Below are 23,307 nucleotides of genomic sequence, written 5' to 3' on the forward strand. Positions count from 1 at the left end.
AACACCACTTTTTTGCAAGGTAATAACCTAGGCTTATAGAAGACAGACGCGTGTGAATATTGCACGTCTAACCAAACTGTTACTACAGTAAGTATTAGCGATAGTTTCCCATTTTGTTTAAAAATTCCCACCTCTCGTGCACATCAGCTTCCGTGTACGACGGTCGATAGACAAAGAAATGTCTTCTCCAACACGTGTAGAACACTTACTTTTGTTATTGGCATCCTTTCGTATGTTATAGTTTGTACTTATCTATCTTTGCTTAAGTCTCAGTTAAAAATTGAGTGAGCTACACACAATTGGTACGCAAACAAATTATGTTCAATTCGATTTTGTTCGATACTTAACGTAATGAATTGGCCTTAACGAATCCACGTAACAAATATCAAGAAGACTCGTGTTTAAACAGTCTTCTTGGAGCAAAAACAACACTTGACACTTTGAAGTAAATCAATAATAATAATAAAGAAAGCTAATATAAATTGTGGTACTATTGAAGTGAATTGAGATGATGGTTGAAAAGAGGGAAAAGACAAGCTTTTTGGGAAGGGGCCAGAAGAAGTAGAGTTCAGAGTGCATAATTGGTATGCAATCACCCCTAACTAAAAACCTTAAATTATTTCGAAATTTAGGGTTGGGTAGCCGAGAATGTTTCACGACTATCACCAAATCTCTCTGTTTCTCTCTACTGCATGTATTTGTAAACAAACAAAAAACAAGTTTTTATTAGAAGTGTATATATGTTATTAATTCCGGAGTCGGGGTTCCATATTCATCGGGATAGAAGTTCATAGACGTAAAATAGGCACACTTTTGCTGATTGAGAGTACGGTGATTATCTCTGGGTCATGTTACAGTGATCAAAAAAAAACAAGAAAAGAATGTAACACATAAAGACACTTAGTATAACAGGTTTTTGTTTGCAAGAGAAAGAAAGAAAAAAAGATAGTAGTTGTTTTTTTAATGTGTGACAAAGGATAGATGTCATTATTTCAATCCATTGTCACACAGTGGCCAAGTTTCAGAACGGAACACGGATTAACAAGAAGTTACTGAGAGGCGGATAACTGAATTAGGAAGGTGCACGGCAGTTTCTCATTGCAAAAGAGTCTTATTATTAGGAAATAAATGTCTATTTTCAGTGCGACTTTGATAGAATGAAACCGGCAATTCACCGAATTGTTAAAAACATGCAATTTCCTCATGTTCCTGTACAACACCTTGTTCTTATTTTTGCTACTCCCGGGTCCATTGATTGAGCATTTTATTTTGTTTGATCAGGGGAAAAGGCTAATTTTTGTGTGTGCATAATAATATATATTTTTGAAAGGAGATATGGGAAGGGGAGAAAAGTAACATATTAAAAGAAGGGATGTTGGGTATAATGATTGTTATAGTTGTTTCGGTGGTGGTGATTTGCGGTCAACGCCTGGGATAATAAGTTATATATACATAGTGTGTGATTTTACATAGAAAGGATGAAAAGGAATGTAGGTAATAGTGACAGTAGTGGGGCTTAAAAATAATCTGGATTCTTGGTCAGTTTATAATGTATGTGCAACCCATTTTTTATATACTAACCTTTGTTTAAACCAACTAAAGTGGAAGGATCTATAATTAAAAGAGGAGTGTTATTGGACAAATAATCAGGAGATAAAATAATAGATTTTTACCTTGTTGGAACTTATCAAAGGCATGTAGAAAGTCTTGTTGGGGATAATAATGAGATGAATTGGAAGTGACTGAAGAGCGGCTACTGAAGTTGTCTTCACATTCAGGCGTGGCACCTTCATCTTCTTCTTCATCTTCTTCTTCAATGACAGCATGGGTCGTCGTCATTTTGGAAATTAAGCTTTCATTGGCCAAACGCAATTGCTCGATTTCAGTTTTCAAGCCTTCTTCTTTCTCTACCGTGAGTTTGACTTTTAAATAAAAAAACGTAGTGAGTATAATGTATTATGTAGATGTATGTGGTATTTCTCTTTACCATATTCAAGCGTACGTTCAATAATGGTGCCTTTGGAAGGACGGCGATCATTATGCAAGTTGGGTAAAGAATGGGCCAGTTGCTGGAATTTGGTGTTTAAAGATTCACGTCGTGCACGTTCAATAGCATTGTGCTCAGCTCGGCGTTGTGCCTTATCGCCACCACCACCTCCACTGCCGCCGCCGCTACTATTATTTGAAAAGTATTTTTAGTACAAAATAAAATAACGTTGTCTTTTTTTTTTCTAGGTATTACCTGGAGGGTGACAAAGGTGCTTCACCATGAGTAGCACCATTTAAAAGATCAAAGGCGTCATGCTCATACTGCTGCTGTTGCTGGTGGTGATGCTGCTGATGATGATGGTGATGATCATACTGTTGCTGTTGCTGCTCATAATACATCACTATGATTATGCATTGTTAATAAGATGTTTTAAACAATTAAATAAGAAAAAAAAAAAAAGAGATTGATATACTTTATTACTTTGTTGATGTAGTAATGCTCTTTGCTGTTGAAAGGCAGCTTGTTGTTGAACTAATCGGATACGTTCTAGTTCATTTTGCTGTTGCATTTGTAAGTAATGTTGTTGTTGATGTAATTGATGTTCATCGGTGCTGTAGTACATTTGATCCGCGGTATGATGATGATACGGCTCTTGATACATGTGCATTGATTCCATACTATTTAAACAGGGTTGAAAGAAAGGAAAAAGGGGAAAAGAGAGAACTAAAGAGGAAGAAAAGAGAAAAGAAGGGAAACAACTATCCTTTTAAGTTTTTTTTGTCTGTTTATTTTCCAGCTCACAAGGGGAGGGGGGGCGTCGGAGGGAAAAGGGGGTGGGTTCAAATTTTTTTTTTTTTTTTTTTTTGTATATACACACATATAATATTATTGGTTTACGAAATAGATTCTAGTACGTGCACAGATAGTTATAACCCTAAACTACCTTTCCCTTTAAAAAATAGAGGACGGTTTACCTGATTCCAGGTGCTCCGGGTGCCTTGGGTTACACTACTTGTCAAGGACCTCTCTTTTTTTTTATTCCACCTCGGAGCAACTCTTTACCAATCAAACTTGTTATCCGGTAATTTGATCATGGGTTCAAGTAACGTGATACAATGTCTTTCTATGGTGCACGAGCCTTCAAAAAAAAAAAAAAAAACTTGTCATTTTCACTCAGCTTTCTGTTACCATGGGAATTTTTTTTTTTATTTCTTTTTTTTTTGTTTGCAATGTATGTGTGTATATATGATCTTGCACGCAAAATCAATCAATGAGAAAGAAGGAAAAAAAAAAGTATGTAGTGAAAAAAAAAGAAGAAGAATATAAACAAGGGGAGTATGGGATGTATAAACAAAAAATCAAGGGGTGGGATGTTGAGAGATGAGGGGGTGCAACAGCTTTTTTTTTTAAAGTGACAATTTTTCCTTTCTACTAGCATTGGGACAACGATCTTTGGTTGTACGGTGAATACGAATATGTTGTGATAAGTTGTCTGATCGAGAGAAACGTTTACCGCATTGCTCATAAGGGCATTGATAAGCTAAAATGCAGAATGTTAGTCAAGTTTCTAAAAATGTTAACATATATATTTAAATCTCTTACGTTTTTCTCGGGTATGGATGGATCTCACATGACGCTTTAAATGTTCGGATCGCTTAAAGACTTTGCCACAGTCGTCATGGTGACAAGGGAAATTCTTGTCATCTTGATTCTTACTTGAAGTGGGACTACGCTTTGCACGTGAGTGATGGATTCTTTGTTTTCCAGATGTCTCGGCTTTCATGATTAGTGCTGCTGCGGGTGCAGATGATGGTGGTGGTGGTGATGCAACGGCAGGTAACATTAAATGATCAATAAGACAGTCATAAGATGGATAATATCCCATTGGAGTAGCACCAGGCTGTTCATTTTGTTGTTGTACAAATGGGTAGACTTGTTGTTGATAATAGAATTTAGGTTGGCCAGCAACAACAGGATAATATTCTTCGGTACCAGTCAAGGGTGAACTTTCGTAATCCGAGTAAGATCCTTGACTTGAGGAAGATGAGGATGAAAGATAATCACTGTAACTCATACGTCTGTTATCTGTCTCTGGGTAATAATTCATAGGTTGTTGATAGAAAGAATTGTAGCTGGTTGGAGAGTACATTTTAGGTAGAATGATAAAAAACGACAGTAAAAAGTTAAGTATATGTATAAGAAAAAAGGTTAAAGAAAGAAAAGAGAGATGATTATTAAACATAGCCAAATTCCGATTTTAGGTCCTTTTTATATGTTGACTGCATCACTCCTTGAAATCATCACCCCCTTTGCTTCACTCGGATTGGTGGTTCCGAAAATAATTTTATTTGTTGTTTTGATAAAGAGAAGAAAAGGGGTCTCGTTATGGCTTGCTAATTAAGTAAGTGATCGACAATTGACACTAAATCATTTCCTTTCTTTGCCGTTCCTCCTTGTCTCTTATTTTTATCAATTGCCTTTTTAGGGCAAAAGTACGAGAATCAACGTTGGCTTTTCTTTGAAGAACTCTCAGGCCACCGCGTGTGCTGCACGAAATCCAAAAAAAAAAAAAAAAAAAAAAAAAATAGTGAGCACGAGCCCTCTCTCTCTCTCTCTTGTTTTCCCCTCCAGAAGTTGGCAAGTATAAATTCTCTTAATAGGAGAAATAGCTATAAAAGATAACGTGCTTGAGCTTGTTTATTTTTATTTTAATGCATCCAATCAATGATTGTCCAATAAGGCCCGTTCGGGGTCTTGTGATTCATATGTGGGTGATTTAAATAATGAAATTAGAAATCCAAATGTAAATGATACTAAAAATGCCCACTGAGCGTAATAAAATAAATAGCCAAACACTGGTGTGTTTAATGTCATGCGGTCGATCAATGTGGAAGACACGGTTGGAGTGCAAATTTCTATCGTTTCCTTTTCTTTTTAGATACGTGGTTGCATTTCATATTATATAAATAATTGTTATTCTTACCAAGTGGTGCATATACATCGCACGGGAAAATCTTGTCAACTTCAGTCGTACAATCTCTTCTTCCTCCTTCCGTATGATTACACTAAGAAAAAAAAATTTTTTGTGTGTGTGTTAGTTAATAATAAACAACAATGAAATCAACTTACATAAACTTGACTTCCAAAATGTGCATAGCCCGGTGCCACCACTGATGTAATTGCATAGTTAAAGGCCAACACTCCAAAAATTAGTAAAATGCAAGAGAATAACAGTCCTTGAGGTGCTGTGGATCTCTTTTTAATACGATACAGCGTGACCCATAAGAACCGAACTCCAATTTGAATTATACCCGCCATCGTAGCCAAAAAAAAGTAGATAGCAATACCAACCATCATCATGTAATCAAGCGGGAATAACTAAAACATCTCTCTATTAGTATTTGTTGTTGTTATTTTACTTGCTATTTGGGTTGTACCTTTTGTAGATGAACAAACATAAAGTTAACAGGATTGAATAATCGAGATTGACTGATGATGTAGCCACATTTACGACCACATACAGAGAATGACAATTTGTCAATACTAAAATATATTCTTGTGATTAGTAAAAACGAAATGCATGCATGACAATAATAACTTACATGCTCATTAACATGGTGATAGCCAATAATAGACTCAGCGACATCAATAAAAGACCGATGATAACCTGTACACAGAATAGATACAATGAAAAAGACCCATGAGTATTCCTTTTGTCACACCATCAAATATAAGTCTAAGCCTTTTTCTTACCTGAAATGGTTTAAAAACTCGAATTACTTTTTGCACAAAGTCTGTCCTGTCCTGTTCGATGCCATTTAAACGGCGCAGCAAGATTCTATATAATTTATTTTTTTGTTGTTTATTAAAAATTACCCACACTAAATATAAACAAAAGAAAACCTTAATTCTTTTACCTTTCTTCATCATTCAGATTTTCTAATGTACGATAATCATGTGCATTCAGTGCTTCATCCGACCCAGAATATTTGTGCTGAATAACTTCCTGGCCTTCTCGTACCAAAGCCAATCTTTCATGGACATCATGGTCTTCCACATCTAATCTTGACTTGCCCTTAATCAGAGCAAACGCCAAGATAGATAATCCCGGTGCCTAAAATAAGCGTGTTAAACACCACCACAATCATAATAATAATAATAATAATAAAGAAGCATGCTTTACGGTGTAAACAATGAAAACTGCCATTCCGGGAAGAAATAAACAACCCACCACGAACCAGGTGGCCTTGGCTCCATCTATCAATTTCATTATACTCCATCAGTAACACACACACACACACACACAATCTAATCTTTCCCGGAAAAAACTTACTGCTTTCAATCAATAGATTGCGGAACCATTCTAGATCAATATGAGGCGGTAAAATATTGGGCTTTAAAAACAAGCCAAATAAAAACAAAATGACATTTAAGCCTACAAACACCAAACTATATTTGAAGGCTGCATTGCGTCTATTCGGTCCTTCTTCACGATGATAAAAATAAGCATACGGAATCACGAAAAATCCAAAAGTAATAATAGCTCCATACAAAACTACACATGCACATAATAAATGTCAATAAAAACAAGAATCATAATAATGATGTAGGACGCACTATAATACATGATCTGAACTGTAAATGTCATCCAGTAAATTGTGTCACTATCGGCCCATAATTTCTTTAATCCCGTATGCGTGTCTACCGTGCTTGAAACCAAAAATACATCAATCGGTAATAATGCCACCGTTGCAAAAATAAATGTCAATGCCACCATAGTAACAATCGTGGCCGACAGCTCTGAGTCTCGTTTACTTTGGTAATACCGTGTAAACCCTATACTAAAAAAGGACAACAGCTTATTGTTGTCTATAATTAGTTATCTTTTATTTATTATGCCCCCCTCTTTGGTTGCAATGGAAACTTACCATGACCCCAATGGCAAATGCTGCCCATGCAAAACCAACAACTGCTGGCATCTTACTAAAATATTCAAAAGGGTAGTGATAAAATAGTAATAAAAAAATAAAAGAAAACTTGTCCCCGACTAGAGCGCTTTTTATGAAAAAAAATATATATATAATAAAATGAAACAAAATCTATCATCATGACATCATGGTATTATTCATTGACTATGGTCGTACCATCATCCTCTTTGATCAAGTCGTTCTGTAACAGGCTTTCTATAAACGGTAAATCTGGCTTTGACAAGGTGAATGACGATTGATAGACGTATAATCCAACATGTTCAACAAAAAACGAAAGCTGACGAATCGATGCAATCGTGCGCATCGTCAACATCGGTCGTTTTAAGGAGCCTAAAGAGGGTTGCATCGAGTCTGTCAACGAGAAATCAAACACATTATCCTTTTTGTTTTTTTTTTCGGTTTTATAAAATATGAGTGAATTTTATTATCATAAGAATCCAGACCTCTTCACACACACACACACACACACACACTCTCTCTCTCTCTCTCTTTTTGTAAAAATGTAACTTACCATGGGGCTTGTGCTCAATTTCTTGTCTAGTAATTCCATAATCGGTACAGGTCCTTCCGTCTGCGGCTTAATCATCGTTTCCACAGTATCTCGGATAAAGATCCATTGATATCTAATACATAAAAAAAGAAGCATTGTTAATATACATGTGATGTGTTTGCCACAATCCATTCTAAGTTACATCTGGAACGCATCAAGTTCAAGGGTACACAACAGATCTAAGAATTTACACCCAGCTAATGCAATTTGCGCTTCTTCAGGCCTATCTTGCAAATCATTATATACAAACGAATTAAACAATCGCATCTACATAAGAAGAAGAGACGGTAAATAGACATGATGATTTACTTGGTTTCCAAAATACGAACCAGCTCGGTAATGAGGACAGGCCAGAAATTCATGAGATGCTTTTGAGAGAAGCGCATTAAGATGATACGAAGACAAAGAAAAATCTCCGTATGCACCATTTCTCCATGATCTAATTTTAGCAACTCGACAATTTTCTCTTGAATGACGGGTAATTGAGGCACATATTGATCGCAGGTGCCTGCAAATAACACAAACGAAAGTCGACGCAAGTTTAAACTACGGTTTAATGTCTCTTGATCCTTGTTGGAAAAGAACGTATTGGAAGGTGATGTCATGATACGTGCCGTTAACTCGGTCATTCTTTCCTTTTCAATCGAAAATGCGGTCCCAATCACTTTCACCCATTTCTTACTCGTTGAGGCGTTCATGTAAAAGAACCTGTTGTCAATAAACACTTCCCAAATTTCCTTTCTCCATGTCTTGTACGTAAATGGCATATGAGCCATCTCACACAGTTGATCTAAAATAATGGGATTTTTTCTTTTTTTGTATATAATATACATATGCATGTCAATCATCCTAATTTTCTAGTTATAAATAGAGATCCTTATACATACACTTTAGACTTGAGACAGGGACCAATCACATAATAGACTAAATTGTTCAACAGCGAGTTGATTTTATCGTTATCGCCCACCAGTTGTCGAAGTCGTGGAATCACTTGATGAGCAAGGTATTGATTGACTTGATTGATCATAATATCCTCTCTTGATTTCCAACTAGCCTTTTTTTCCATCTCGGACACGTTACTGATGGAAACATTACGCGTCATGGCATCACCCCCTCCTGTGGTCGTGGTATTCGAATCATTATTTAACGAGTCCACCGTGTGAATGGAAGAGTTGTCGTCTCCACCTTGGCTACTTTCATCATACAATGTGGTGCGGCTACGCATCCATAAACTTTGATCAAATGATTTACCAGCAATCAAAATACAATAATCAATACACCGTTGATACAACTCTTGCGCGTCCTTGCGAATACGGCGGTCTTGTTCATACCCATTGGATTTCGTCAGCGCTTCTAATGAAACCGTCAAGAATCGCATCAGACCGGGTAGGAACATCTTGTACGCATTCGCCTGCGATAAATAGTCCTTGGAAAATGAATGGATCATTGGCCAGAGTAACACAATCGATTCAGGATTCTTGATATATCCGCAATAAATTTCGGCGAATCTTAATATAGAAGTATCCGTCCTACCATTTTTTTTTTTTATGAGTTAAGAGAGAATAACAAATAATAATTAAAAAAATTTTTTGTCTTACAATTTGCCTACTCTCAATATCTTTCGTCGTCGACTTTGATAAGTATTGGGCGTCCGTTGTCGAATGCTATCCAGTAGAGTAGTAATAATGTGTTGCGGTGTACTGGTTGGTGTGTTGGACAAGATATCCATGGCAATGTACTGATATTGATCCTGATCAAACTCTAAAGCAGTGGGGTTTTCCAAGAAAAAGATTTCTGTCAAACCTTCAACAAAGTCCACATTCGAATACTTGAAAAGTTTTTCGAAAAACGATTCTAGTCTACTTTTCGTTTGATCCGCAGCATACGAAAAGCTTTGCAAGACGGCATCGACCTTGGCATCTCCCATAGCCTGACTTGTCTTTTCGTCCCATTGAGGTCTTCTAAATACGTGCCAGACATTGAGCAGGATGTGCAAAATGATTGGTAAATGAAACATGATGGTATCCCTTGGCTTATCCTTGTTTTCGTCCTGAAGGACCACTTGTGCCAAGCCCACGAGTGCAGAATTCTCAGGGATGCGAGGGATGGCTATTTCGGGAGACTTTAAATTCGTAAACCAATCATCGTTTAAGGCCCTTTCCGTCAAACAAAACATCACAATTTTTTCAAGTCCCATCAAAAGCACCAGTAATTCTTTGTCTGCATTGGATGCTGAGGCATGGGCTGGATTCTCATGAATCATAATATCCATGGTATCACAACGCCAACTAATTTGGTTGCATACACACATTAAAATGGGTACCAAAATAAACCGAAATCCGTTCTTGACATAGGGTAAAGTGGCTAATACAAAATCCATCCAGTGCTGCAGCATAGGTCGGTTACTTGACAATGTCAGTGCATCCGTGACACATTTTACAAATAAATCAGTTGATGTCTGAATCAATGAAATCGCTTCATTCAGGCTTGTTGCAGAAGAGATACTATCGACAGATCCTTTCTTTTGATGTCCTGCCACCTCGGGTTGTGTACTAGCACAGGTGATGGCCAACGACGCATGTAGCAAGTGTAAAAGCTTTTGCTGTAAATCCAGATTGCGTGTGCTAATACAAAACAAGAGTTTGTTGATCACGCTGGTCTGAATATGTTGAATTAGTTTCATATTGACATAGTCCAATTTAGAAATGATCAAATACAGCAAGTCGGCTGCATGCAGTTGAATACTGCGTACGGGCTTCGTCAGTGTTTTCGTTAGCTTCTCTGTAGGCTCAGTTTCTAAATATCTTTTTTTATATATATAATATGAAAGTTTAAGTTGTTTGTTTTCTTTTTGTTTGGTTAGTAGTTTTTATTATCTATTTTTTTATTTACCTGATTGATATAGAGACCAAAAGATCCAAAAATGACATTGATTTTGTCATGTCCTGTCCTAAAGATACTTGAGCTGCCTTTGAAATCGGACCTTCACTATCCACCTGATGATTCTTGCATGTCTTGAGCACATTCAATCCACCAAAGGTAATCAATGTATTCAAGGTCGTAAACATGTAATCAATCACACCCGTATCAAACGATCTTACATAAACAAAATATGGAATCTCCGTCACCTTTTCTTCTGTCTTCTTTTTTAAAAATGTCTGATGTTTCCAATCCACCTTGTAGTGTTCTGAACGTCGCATAATCTGCTTATCCAACATGGACATCATGAAAGGCTCCAATAAACGTACGTAACTCTTGAGATGACATCGAATCCATGTCTCACCAGATCGTCTGTCTAACGGTGATGTGCCTTCTCTTAACAAATCCAGCATGAGAAACATGGGTCTTGAGAACACAATACTTGCATCCGGCATATTTTCAGATAGTTCCCAAACAATGCCAAATTTCTCATAACTCGCTAATCGTTCTGCGTCATCGTCTTGACGGATTAAATAGTTGGATACGATCGTTTCAATCTGGTGTGGTAAAGAGGCTTCGATCAGTAACCATAATAACTCAACCGTACGCATATGAAGTAACTGCATGGAAGGCGATAAGAATGCCCACAATCGATCCGTCACACTCTTGACCTGTACGACATGTTTTAAAACAGACGACTGTACAAATCGTTTCTTTTTGACAAGGCTGGTTAATGTAGATAGACCCGCATCTACAACACCAAATACATGCACTTGTTGACAGCATTTCAATAGGACGTGAGTAAACTGGTCTTGCTGTTTCAACTGAAGTGAGCTATCTGCATGATTGGCAAGGGTTGTGATGGCTGTGCATGTGCCTAATAAGACACGCTCTAAATGATGTTCGATATGCTTTAGTCGTTTCCCCTCTTCTCCCACATCCACACCTGTCACAGGATTCTCGGCAAGCACAATATAACTGTTGGAAAAATCAATCAGGAAATCAGCCAGATTATCCGCCACTTCCTTCACAAGAATCTGTCCACGTAAAGGTTCGAATTCGGGTCCACGTTGAGGTAAAGCTGTGGGTTGATTCTTTTTGATATGAGTTGAAGATGAAAGATCCCCGCCTTCCACATTCTCTAGATTTTCTTCCTCCTCTTCTTGGTCAATCGATGGTTGTTGATAACCATAAAAAGCCCGTGCATGATCTAGTACATTCGTGCCCTGTTTGAAATGCTGTTTATCATCTTCTGTCACAGGTCGATCCACATAGACAGATGCTGGTAATTGTCCCAACAGGTTCAAGATAATGGAAATACATTGGTTGACTTGAGGTAAAATCTCAATAAATGTTGGGCTCTTTAATGCATCCTTTAGTTTTTTAGAAAGGGTAGCTAAAATCAAGGGAAAATGCACATGCTTGATCTCTTCGTCCGAGAGTTGAAATGACTTTAAAGTAAATTCAATCAGTTTCATATTCTCCAAATTCTTTTCGTGATTGCCTTTTCCAGCAGCAGTGGCAGGAAAAGATGTATCAATCATTTCAAATAGTTTCAAACAAATCAAGTAAGGTTCCATCATATCCATCCACATGTTGGCGGTTTGGGTGATTTCGGGATTGGATTTTAATTTGAGGCTGGTGAGGGAATCGATAAAGATATTATTTACAATCGGTTGTCCCAATTCCCATTTATCCATCAACGAGATCAAAATCTTGTAGGGCTTCTGTTGTACTGCCGCCTCTACATGCTGTTCCTGCAACATACCTCGCATGGCCTGTGTTGCTGCCTTTTCTGCAAAGGTCATAAAATAAGTCAACTGAACTTGGGAACTGCCTTCACTTCCCAATAACCAGGCATATAATCTTCGGTTTAACGACATATCCTTTCGAAGCACAATGCCCAAAGCAGATCGCATCAAAATCACCAAATCCTCATGCGATATCATTCGGCTCTTCAACATAAAGTTCTGTACTAGCAATTCCAGCATACCTCGTTGCACTAATAGTTGCTGATCGCTTAATGTACTGGCAAACGCTCTCACCATCAAACTCACATTCTCTTTCACTCCCAATACAACTGCCACCGCTTCTCGGTCTGTAATCTTGGGAAGTTTTCGTAAGAGATAATTTAAAGCTGGTGGTCGAAGACTCGGGTTGCTGATCATCACTAACCACATGCATGAATAGAAAAATGGTAGCTCCACAGTTTCTGATAAATTCTCCAGTAATATCACAACCTATTTAGTTTGTACACTTTTCTTTAGTCTCTCTCTATCTCTTCCTTGTGTTGTATCCTGCACTTTTGACTTACTTTATCAAAATACTCGCTTCCTTCTTCCTCTAATGCTGGTAATAATGCAATAATCAATCCTCGCATGGCAGGTCTAAGTTTACCCCGCAACGGGAAATAATATGTTTCAAAGATGGCAATTAATTGTGGCTAAACCATAAAAAAAAAAAAAAAATTGTGAGTAACATGCAAAGCCTATCTGTTCTTTCTGTTGTACCTTGACGTGTGTAGCAGCGTATTGCACGAATGGAAATAAACCGGTGGACCATAATGCTAAATCGTCAGCGAGTTGATCCGACTATATAAAAGTTTGTAAGCTGATACAAATATATATACATAGAGTAGCGACTTACACCAATGGTTTTGAGGATAAAAGCATAAACCTCCAAGGTTTTCTGGTGTACACCAGCGGGGAAACCTGGATTTAAACATTGAGCTAATCTCTTGGCGACTAGCTGTTTACGAGGTATAATAGGAAATTGCGGATATGCTTGAAAGGACTTTTATAGATAAATGAGTAACCTGATATGATAATGACCCCCCTCTCCCCCATTCTCCCTCTTTTAATATTGATAGCTGTTGTTACTTTTAATAGTCTGCCGAGAAAAGAAATGATATCGGCCCATTCGTTTACAGCATCAAAGGATTGCAGGTTTTTTTCTACAAGTTGAACATATTTACGAAACCTCGAGTCATGTTGATAGGCTTATTATAAAAAAAAAGGGCTATTAGTTGCCTGAACACGTTTTTCTTGACTCATGGAAGATTTTACCTTGTTCTTTAAATTGAGGGCCTATTGAAGGAAAGAGAAAAAGAAGAAGCATCCATTAGACAATGGCATGGTTATACTATTTTGTTTCAAGAACATTAAAAGCGTGCTCTTACTGGATACGTCGGGAGAGTCCATTGTTTTTTTTTTTTACTTCCAGTGTCTAAATGGGTCTCACTAATTAGATTGTAAAAAAATAATAGGAATACTTTCTATAATAGCTTTTTTGTATGTGTTTGTGGAAATGGGATAACACAGCAGCAATTTGAGTGTGAGTTCCAAATTATATTGCGCACTTTGTAAACCAAGCCATGTGACTGGACAAATCATCGTCATGGAAGGGTCTCCTTAACTGAGATTTAATGATTTCCCCAATGATCACGAGAAAAAATGCATTGTCCCTGAGACTCCATTGGCACACGTATTGGACTGTAGTTAGAAAGACACGATGGTTTCAGTTTAAAGTAAAGAAATAGGAAAGAGAAAGGTATGGCAGCTGTTTTACAAAATGAGGCACTCCCATAAATACTGAACATGGGAGTTTAGACGCGAAAAGTTGGGTTAGCTTGTCTAGTAAGTGATGGATTCGACAGCATAAAGTTCAATGTGAAGATATGAATTCTAGAATCTAATAAAATCTATGCAATTGTAAAAAGAAAGCCACCTTATTCCGTAAGTGTAGTTTTGACTTTACCTCGCTGCCTATCTCCTATCATTTAACGCCTTAAACTCATGAGCCTTACAATTATATCTGTATGAATTATGACCACAGAAGAGCTAGTTAAGATGGTTTTAATCTTCAGGAAAGAGAAGTTCAAACAAGTAAAACAGCCACTCCTTTATTCTTTTTAAATCGATTATGCCTTTCACGACAATCGCTATATGAGTTCTTTTATTTGATTGTTGATTTTTCACTTACGCGATTCTTACTTATCAAGCGAAACATAAAAGAGATCCATTGATATGCTTCAGTTTTTACAGCCGTTTGATTGTGCATCAAGCCACGTAAATAGAGGTGCCAATAGTATGGTGATGTATCACGAGTAGTCATGATTGTAAAGACTTTTCAAATATTGATCTTATGACGAAAGCAAAGAGCGAGCAACCCGTACAATGCAAAAACCAAGAATGCACTCCGCGCACGTAGTTTTTTTTAGGGCACAAAAAGAATTTAACTTTTAAGCCTGGAGGTACGTTATACAGCGGCTCCACCCCCAAAGTTCGTTTTCCAATTTCATAAATTCGCTTTTGTCGCAGCCCAAAGTTCGCTTCTTGATTGGTCAAAGTTCGTTTTTTGTAAATCACCCAAATTCGCTTTGGTGGCACCCAAAGTTCGTTTTCACGTCAGAAGAGTTCGCTTTTAAAAATTACAGGATTATGAGATAATGTTATGAGAGATAATGTTATGAGAGATAATGTTATGAGAGATAATGTTATGAGAGATAATGTTATGAGAGATAATGTTATGAGAGATAATGTTATGAGAAAAAAAAAATGTTATGAGGAAAAAAAAATGTTATGAGAAAATGTAATGAGAAAATGTTATGAGAAAAAAAAATGTTATGAGAAAATGTTATGAGAAAAAAAAATGTTATGAGAAAATGTTATGAGAAAAAAAAATGTTATGAAAAAATGTTATGAGAAAAAAAAAATGTTATGAGGAAAAAAAAATGTTATGAGAAAATGTTATGAGAAAATGTTATGAGAAAATGTTATGAGAAAAAAAAATGTTATGAAAAAAAAAGTCACAACATATTATCTCATAACATTATCTCATAACATTTTTTTTTCTCATAACATTTTCTCATAACATTTTTTTTTCTCATAACATTTTCTCATAACATTTTCTCATAACATTTTTTTTTTCTCATAACATTTTTTTTTCCTCATAACATTTTTTTTTTCTTATAACATTTTTTTTTTCTCATAACATTATCTCTCATAACATTATCTCTCATAACATTATCTCATAATCCTGTAATTTTTAAAAGCGAACTCTTCTGACGTGAAAACGAACTTTGGGTGCCACCAAAGCGAATTTGGGTGATTTACAAAAAACGAACTTTGACCAATCAAGAAGCGAACTTTGGGCTGCGACAAAAGCGAATTTATGAAATTGGAAAACGAACTTTGGGGGTGGAGCCGCTGTACCCCTTACAATGAGATTCCGGGGCTAAGATTTATAGCAATTCAGGCACGTCCGTCAAGACAAAGAAGGTGGGGCATTTTTATTTGCAGAATATGTTACGACTGTTTATTATTAGAGAAAAATAGTCATATATAACTATTTGTTTTTAAAACCATACAAAAATGGAAAGAAAGAGAGAGAGAGAGAGAGCACATCCAGGGCATTGCTATCGTAAAGGTTTTCACCGCCGCTCATCAACGTACTTTTAATCTCTCTCTCTCGTGTGTGCCTCTCGAAATTAAAGTTGTTTAACTCCCTTATGCTTCATACATGAGTTATTGTGATAACGAATGCGTATACAGATTCACAGTAAAGCTATGATGCGTAGCATTTCACCGAGGCAGGGGGTGCACATAGACTGGCTCTTAATAGCTGCCACTCCAAAAATAAAAAGAAAAAGAAAGTAACTTCTCTTTGTTATTTCTGAAAAAAAAAATGTTGATATTTTTGACTAGTTATGCCTTGATTGCGGTCTTGTTCTACTTGGAATATCGTTACGAGTCTTCACGTACAGCCACTACTCTACAAACGGCTGCTGATGACCGAGGAACAACTCGACTTTTACTCATCATGTGGTTCTTGTCACTTGTAATTGCTCCAGTGTTGTCACTCTTCATTCCTCTTGTGATGCCCTTAGTTATGACTTATATTGGTTTATCTTGTATTGTTGTTGGACTTTTGTTACTTCGTTGGACAACGTTTGTCAATCCCTTCTATTTACGCACCATGGCAACCACAGACGATCATTACATTTGTACGGATGGTCCTTACAAGACCATCCGCCATCCCGGTTACCTTGCATTTTTATTAGCTTGGATAGGGTTCGGGCTTGTCTCTGACAACTGGATTTCATTCTTGATGATCACACTCTTGATGACTTATGCTTATATTCTCCGTATTTTGGCAGAAGAACAAATGATGTTGGATCGTTTTGGTGTAGATTATCAACAATATATGAACGAATCTTACAGGTAATGACTTATTTCGAGGATAGATGGGGGATGGCACTGTATTGATTTTTTTTTCTTCTTCTTTTTCCTGTAGACTGGTCCCATTTATATTTTAAGTTCCCAAATACCCAACTTTTGATTAAAGATGACCTGTGTGACAAACACTGATATTTATCAATTATGCATTTATTTATATGCATTCTCCACTATATGACCATTGTATCGATGCTGTAACACATGCTGTCATTACATATTCATTTACCCTTTATTGTACCACTTTTTTTTTTTTTTTTTTTTTTTTTTGCACAGCCATATGACCTATCGGAAGAATCTTTTTTGTCTCATGGTGTGAGGGATCAACTAAGCAGTAATGGCACGTTAATTGCATTGAAGCTTGAGTGACTGTCAAGGATACCATGTTTTTTAAAAGCTGGCAAATGAATTGACACCAGCTCATGGCAGGGGGGATACATGATTGTTGTAAAGTGTATAATTTTTTTTTTATTTTAAATTGTTACAAACAGAAAGGATTTTTATAATGAATCTCCTTTTTTTAAATTTTTTTTTTTTCGTAAAAAAGTATATAACGTGCTAAGAAAAACTAACATTAATTTATTTTATGTTGTTTAAAGAGCAGAAGCACCAGTAATAATATCAACTATGAGAAAGAAAAAAAGAATTAGTGCCTATAATTAAACATATTTTAAATACAAGAAAGACTTACTCAATTCGTTGGTAATAACGGCTTGACGACCACGGTTATAGGTCATGGTCAATTTACCAATCATCTCACCAGCATTCTTAGTGGCGTTCTCCATAGCAGCACGCTTGGAGCACATCTCAGCGGCATGACCTTCGACCATAGCCCAGTAGAGACCGTTGGCGAAAGAGAATTCTTGGAGGTTGGCAAGAACATCATCCTCGATTTCGTACATGGCAAAGTTGGGAGAAGCCTTGAAGGTGGCTTCAGAGTAAGCAGGGATGATATCGGCTTCGTAAGAAACGACAGAGATGAATCTGTTGTAGACAATGTTGGCAGTGTCGAACTCGATACCGTTGGCCTTGATAGTATCAACAATGGAAGCAGCTTCCTCGAAAGAGGGCATATCCTTACCAATTTGGTTGAAAGAGATGGCAATGTTCTTACGGACAGCACGACTCAATTGGGCCTTGGACTTATCACCGAGAATGACAAGTTCAGCTTCGGGCTTCTCAATGATAGCTCTACGGGTAGCCTTACTGACACTGGAGTGAATACCACCACAGAGACCACGATCGGAAGAAGAGGCAACAAGGAGAACCTTATCGTCAGCACCGGCCTTAGTTTCAGCACTGGTGAAAAGAGCTAGTAATAACAAAAAAGAGCATTAGAATCATTCTAATTACACCAATCCCTTCTTTCACTCTCTCTCACTCTCTCCCCGCACTCTTGTACTCTCTCTCTCTCTCATTCTCTCTTGGTATACTTTACTCTTAGAGGCGCTACCGAAAACACGAGCGGCTTCCATACCACGTTGAGCCTTGGCAACCTTGGTGGAGGCAATCATCTTCATGGACTTGGTAATCTTTTCAATGTTTTGAACAGACTTCAAACGTTGTTGAACTAATTTTTTTTTTTTAAAAAAAAAAAAGCGTGTCAGTGACAGTGTATGAATTATGTGTGTCGCATAGATATTTACTTTCTTTCAAGGTAGCCATGTTACGGGCTTGGATAGCCTTGCTATATTAATTAAAAAAAAAAAAAATTGTTGAATTCTTTTTTTTGTTCTCAAAGTCATTGCCTGTTTTTTTTCTTTTGTTACCTAACGGGAGCAGCAGTAGGACGGGCAATGCGAGAGACAGCGAACAACATTGCTAAATTAAGGGTAAAGTTAAAAAGACAAAGACAAAATTTGAAGAGTGTGCCTTTTTCTTTTTTTTTTTTTTTAGCGATAGGCCCCCGAACAAATCGCAGTTTCTCCCCCAGACAATTACAGTCTACGTCACTCAACTGACATTGAAACAGTGGGGGAAAGCAACTAAAAATAACAAGCTCGTTTTTTCGTTTTTTTAAATGGGTTTTTCGTTGTTTTATTTTGTAAGATATAAAAAAGGGTTTAATATGATGGATATGATGATAAATAAATAGAATGAATAATTATAAATGAAAAGAAAAAAAAAAAAAAAAAAAAAAAAAAAGTGTGTGAAAGAGAGTGAATATGGTAGGAGAGATTATTGAAACAAAAAAAAAAAAAAAAAAGAAAAGCTTAAACTTTTCTCTCTCTTTTTTTTTTTTTTTTTTATATAATAAATGTGTGTGTATTTATTAAGCAGAAGCCAACTTGGGAACGTGAGCCAAACCAAGATACTCTAAAGGAAGCTTCAAATCAGAAGAAGCTCTTTGACGTGCAACTTCCGAATAATGATTCAATTGAGCTTGTACTAACTGAAGTACGGGCAAAACTTGTGATTGAAGAGCTTGAGCAACATTCTTTGCCTTATCCAAGGAGGTAATATCTTCACGTGCATATTGAACACGAACTAATTCGACTTGCTTATTAGCAATCTCAACAAGAGAAGAAACACGGGTCTTGAGCCATTCAGGAGTCTCACCCGATTGTACCTTGACAAAATCAATCACTTGCAAAAGCTGGGTAGATACTTGTTGGGTCAAACCTTGTAATCTTTCATTGGTACTAGCATGGAGTGTTTGGATACGCTCAGTTACAGCAGGAGGAAGACGTTGATGAGCTTGTTGTGCGTACAATGTGATTGATTGAACAACAGTCTCTTGAAGAAGTTGAATATTGGCTGTGGTCTTTTGAACTAATGCCGATGTTTCGGTAATACGAGCAATATCGCCACGAGTACGAGGAATTTGTGCTGCAGAAGTCTTGACTTGTTCAGTCACTCTTTGACTTAAACGAAGAGTAGCATCATTCAAAACGTAGTAAGCACGTACTGCTTGGTTAATTTCACGTGCATCAGAGCTGGTCTTTTCTTCTGCAGGAAGATAACGTTGGATGACTGCCTCGACATTATCTACAACACTTCCAAATCTCTTATTGGCTTCCTTGGCAACCTGGTTGGCGGGTTGTGTAATAGAGCTATCGATTTTAACCTTGACGCCATCGACGATTTGATAAGAGGGAGTAGTAACAGCTCTAACGATCTCTGAAGTGGATTGGTTAACGACGGGAAATTTGTTTTGGATTAAATCTAAAGAGCGACATCCAAGAGCATCGGCCTTTTCGACGTGAGGTTGAATGTAGCTTTCATAATAGGATTGAACATATTTAGGTTGACTGTTGGTGTATTTACTGACGGTGAAATAAGTGGAGTTAGCTGTTAAGAGAGCAAATCTACCAAGACTTGTCTTGTTAGCGATTGCTTGGACGGTTGAAACACCATCTTGAACAATAGGAATTGAAGTAACACGTGAGACAAACTTATTTCCTGATTTATTATCTTGAACAATTTCTTGTTGTTCACTTGTTGTTTCAACTGTGGTTGTATCAGATAAAACTTCCTCTTCCAACACAATTTGTTCTACTTCTTGTGCTTGTTGCTCTACTTTACGTTCTTCGCTATGCTTTTGGTTTTCGTGACCTTCCATAATAATAATAAAAAAAAAGAATTAAAGAAAAGAAAATAAAATAAAAAAATCAATGGGGGTTTATTATAATATTGAACGTTTAGCCGCAAAAATGTGAATAAACGTGGTTTCCTTATCGAAAACAGATAATATATCCCGCAAGTAAATTAATACATACCATGTTGATGTTGGTGATGATGATGTCTGGCCATTTTATAATTATTTTTATTTTAACAATACAAAAAAAAAAAAAGAAGAAAAGGAAAATAATTGTATCATTCATTATTTATATATCGAAAAACCTGATTTAACATGATGATGAAACAGTTGAAATACTGATTGGCTTAGAAAAAAAAAATTAACGCTACACGAGTCGAACAAAAGTCTGCCTATTAAACAGGACACTTATTTGCATGTGATAGACAAATAGAGATTATAATTCAACAAGCTATCAATTTTAATTTCCTCTGATAATCACCTTGAATATCTTTTTTTTTTTTTTTTTTTTGTTCACTTTAAAAGTACTTGAAAATATTTATAATCGTGTCGTGAATTTCAGCTAAATCGGGGTGATCACAACGAGTATCTTCACTTTCACATGTAAGAAAGCACAGACACACATACACATCCTTTGGTCACGTGAGCTCCTTTCTTCTATCATTTAAAGACCCTTTTTCAAAAGAGCAGTTTAGTAGTAGGATGATAAATGTGCAACAGCATGTCATTTCTTTTTGAACACTGACATTGACTGGCATATGATAGTCTTGCTATATACACGCGTCTTCTTCTATCACAATATCAAACTCTATAATTGGGTATATGAATGTCTTCTCTAATTTTTATAATAACCTTTATTCAAATGACAAATAAAAACTGCGCTTATTTCATGTATTAAAAAAAACCCGCGTATTTAACACTGCGTTGATGTGATACAAAATTAGGGTCATACAAAGCGCGCTGTCAACGATTTGCTAGATAGCAACCGACCCAAAAAAAAAAAAAAAAAATAGTGAGATTGTAGGTCTAGAAAGCGTTGTTACACTATGTGTTAATGCCATTATAAACATGATACGTGGGATAATTGTGGAAACCTGAGAAGAACGTAACTGATTCTATCTCTCCGTATTTTTCCCTTTCAATATATATATATATATATATATACCATTCAAAAAAAGGGTTCTTTTTATTTCGCACGTTATCAAACACAGTGTCTCGATCAAAGAAAAATGATTTGTACCATTGCTCACCTTGTCGAAATCTTTTCCTAATCAAAAGAAAAAACCCCTTTTTTTTTTCAGGGCGGAGAAGTAATCCAGCCTTTTATTTGGGTCTCCTTCCAACACACATTTTTATTTCTTCTCTCGTATTGTAGTAGAGCATGTTCTGTGTAATACACCTCTAAATATATATATACTACCGCTATCTATCTAGTGGTATCAAAACAGTTTATTATGAGATGATTTTTAGTGTAACAGAAAAAATTGTTTTGCCTGCTGAAAAATTATGGTCAATGCATTTCTAGCATGTGATGGCCTAAATTCATAAGCCGCTACTTTTTTTTTTACATGTGGGACCCACTACAGAAAAAAAAAAGGCCGCCAAAAAGCTTGTTTAAAAAAGGTCAAGCGATAATATTGTGTACGTCTACAGCAAACACAAACTAAGAATTTGTGCCTCTTGTATAGGAATTATGACTTTATTGCCTTTTATGCGTAATAATAAGCTTTTTACGGTAGATCCTCTTGATTTTCATTGATTTCCGGTTAAGCATATGAAGAGTACACCCTATTGGTGAAAATTGCCATTTTCGATTTCGGTGGATTCGGCGGTCACACCTGGCAAAGAAGCATAACCAATCGTATAAATGTAACTATAACATACAGAGACAACTACTCGGTCACGTAATTGATGTATTAGACCCGTGATTGTCATTATAAGTTTATACTTATGACTTACACGCCCTTATATATAATAAAATTTCCGTTTTTTATTAATTTAACAGAATCTATACATCTGTTTGTATTGCACAGATTGGATTAATTTTCTTGACAAACACTAATAATCTATATTTGGTTTGTCGTTTTCACGTACACATGAAATATTTTAAATGTAATACAGCATAAAATTAAACAAAGTTTTTGCTTTCATTATGTGTTTTTTTTTTGAAACGAAAAACTCTTTATGAGTATCCGTGTCAACCCTCAATATAAAGCAACACACGGAAGAAGCTAAAGAGAGTTAATATTATGTATGAGTGTGATATCTTTCGCGAGTATGAATATTACTAGTTCATGCTGCACTCCCCTTTTCCGCAAATGTACGCACTAGAGTCTTATAGTATAGATGCTAACATGGGTTATTTTTGCACAACAGCCATAAGTTTGATACTTGAATGTGGTGCCAAGCCTAGCATAAAATCATTAAACAGTCAAATAGTTCTTGTGATTTTTCAGGTCTGTCTTAAAACCTACATTGCATCACTGCAAGGGCACAAATGTTACCAAGGCTAAAAAGGCAATGTTTAAGGAAACTCAAAATATGGGTCTGGTAATCATTCCGCTACACAAATCAGATATCTGGGGTTAGCTTTACTAGTATATACATAAAAAAATAGTCTACAGAGCCCAACCATTGACTTTTTTAATTAAATCTAAAGTTAGTCACTGTTTTAAAAAAATACCCCCTATTGGATGTTAATACTTCAGGCACACGGCAATATTTCCTTGTCTGTAAAAAACACTGAATTAAGCGCAGGCACTTAAAATAAATTCATTTTGATCATATTATCAATTGATACTATTCTGATAATGCAGGTACCTGGAACTTGTGAAACGTAAAAATTGTCCTGTGTTTGCTTTTGTTGATTCACCATTTAGTAACTTATTAGAAGCACAAACACTAAAAACAAGGACTGTCAAAATAAAAAGTGTAATGCAACTATTCAACTGGACTTGTGTTATTCAATTGAGCAAAAGTGTCTAATTTATTATTGTCTGTGAAACATGCGATTTCTCGTCTTTTATATTTTAAAAGACATTATCAAGACAATGTGCCAACGTCTCACCTAATATAATACTATCAAACCT

General features: G+C 36.3%; 7 protein-coding genes across 7 annotated transcripts; 1 reads left to right on the forward strand and 6 right to left on the reverse strand.

Annotated features, from left to right (window-relative positions):
- Nucleotides 1-1,576: 1,576 nt before the first annotated feature.
- Nucleotides 1,577-2,666, reverse strand: EV154DRAFT_563479 (uncharacterized protein; the record flags this gene model as incomplete). Its single annotated transcript, XM_051605789.1, has 5 exons — nt 1,577-1,611; nt 1,674-1,922; nt 1,988-2,175; nt 2,243-2,390; nt 2,471-2,666. 5 exons carry the CDS (start codon nt 2,664-2,666, stop codon nt 1,577-1,579), a joined length of 816 nt encoding a protein of 271 aa, XP_051457575.1.
- Nucleotides 2,667-3,155: 489 nt separating this feature from the next.
- EV154DRAFT_508821 (uncharacterized protein) lies at nt 3,156-4,069 on the reverse strand. The gene is made up of 2 exons (XM_051601546.1): nt 3,593-4,069; nt 3,156-3,530 (listed from the first exon to the last, which is right to left on the reverse strand). The coding sequence occupies exons 1-2, from the start codon at nt 4,062-4,064 to the stop codon at nt 3,397-3,399; spliced, it is 606 nt and encodes a 201-aa protein (XP_051457576.1). The 5' UTR covers nt 4,065-4,069; the 3' UTR covers nt 3,156-3,396.
- Nucleotides 4,070-4,543: 474 nt separating this feature from the next.
- EV154DRAFT_508855 (uncharacterized protein) lies at nt 4,544-7,028 on the reverse strand. The gene is made up of 11 exons (XM_051601547.1): nt 6,919-7,028; nt 6,608-6,848; nt 6,324-6,545; nt 6,174-6,247; nt 5,908-6,104; nt 5,744-5,828; nt 5,593-5,657; nt 5,428-5,533; nt 5,120-5,368; nt 4,974-5,055; nt 4,544-4,905 (listed from the first exon to the last, which is right to left on the reverse strand). The coding sequence occupies exons 1-11, from the start codon at nt 6,967-6,969 to the stop codon at nt 4,712-4,714; spliced, it is 1,566 nt and encodes a 521-aa protein (XP_051457577.1). The 5' UTR covers nt 6,970-7,028; the 3' UTR covers nt 4,544-4,711.
- On the reverse strand, nt 7,029-13,758 carry EV154DRAFT_508858 (Dopey, N-terminal-domain-containing protein). The gene is made up of 12 exons (XM_051601548.1): nt 13,626-13,758; nt 13,513-13,533; nt 13,327-13,445; nt 13,094-13,240; nt 12,958-13,038; nt 12,762-12,890; nt 10,421-12,687; nt 9,127-10,332; nt 8,416-9,057; nt 7,858-8,338; nt 7,671-7,795; nt 7,029-7,601 (listed from the first exon to the last, which is right to left on the reverse strand). Exons 1-12 carry the CDS (start codon nt 13,645-13,647, stop codon nt 7,406-7,408), a joined length of 5,436 nt encoding a protein of 1,811 aa, XP_051457578.1. The 5' UTR covers nt 13,648-13,758; the 3' UTR covers nt 7,029-7,405.
- A 2,088-nt stretch (nt 13,759-15,846) lies between these two features.
- Nucleotides 15,847-16,922, forward strand: EV154DRAFT_443324 (uncharacterized protein). The gene is made up of 2 exons (XM_051597018.1): nt 15,847-16,668; nt 16,742-16,922. Exons 1-2 carry the CDS (start codon nt 16,133-16,135, stop codon nt 16,761-16,763), a joined length of 558 nt encoding a protein of 185 aa, XP_051457579.1. The 5' UTR covers nt 15,847-16,132; the 3' UTR covers nt 16,764-16,922.
- A 193-nt stretch (nt 16,923-17,115) lies between these two features.
- On the reverse strand, nt 17,116-18,660 carry EV154DRAFT_227695 (ATP synthase F1, gamma subunit). The gene is made up of 5 exons (XM_051594486.1): nt 18,450-18,660; nt 18,327-18,367; nt 18,158-18,250; nt 17,372-17,992; nt 17,116-17,305 (listed from the first exon to the last, which is right to left on the reverse strand). The coding sequence occupies exons 1-5, from the start codon at nt 18,497-18,499 to the stop codon at nt 17,274-17,276; spliced, it is 837 nt and encodes a 278-aa protein (XP_051457580.1). The 5' UTR covers nt 18,500-18,660; the 3' UTR covers nt 17,116-17,273.
- A 128-nt stretch (nt 18,661-18,788) lies between these two features.
- Nucleotides 18,789-20,442, reverse strand: EV154DRAFT_508864 (uncharacterized protein). Its single transcript, XM_051601549.1, has 3 exons — nt 20,400-20,442; nt 18,865-20,235; nt 18,789-18,844 (listed from the first exon to the last, which is right to left on the reverse strand). The coding sequence occupies exons 1-2, from the start codon at nt 20,431-20,433 to the stop codon at nt 18,953-18,955; spliced, it is 1,317 nt and encodes a 438-aa protein (XP_051457581.1). The 5' UTR covers nt 20,434-20,442; the 3' UTR covers nt 18,789-18,844; nt 18,865-18,952.
- Between the last annotated feature and the right edge of the window lie 2,865 nt (nt 20,443-23,307).

This window comes from Mucor mucedo (genome assembly GCF_025094135.1).
Source record: "Mucor mucedo strain NRRL 3635 chromosome Unknown EV154scaffold_45, whole genome shotgun sequence".
NCBI lineage: Eukaryota > Fungi > Mucoromycota > Mucoromycetes > Mucorales > Mucoraceae > Mucor > Mucor mucedo.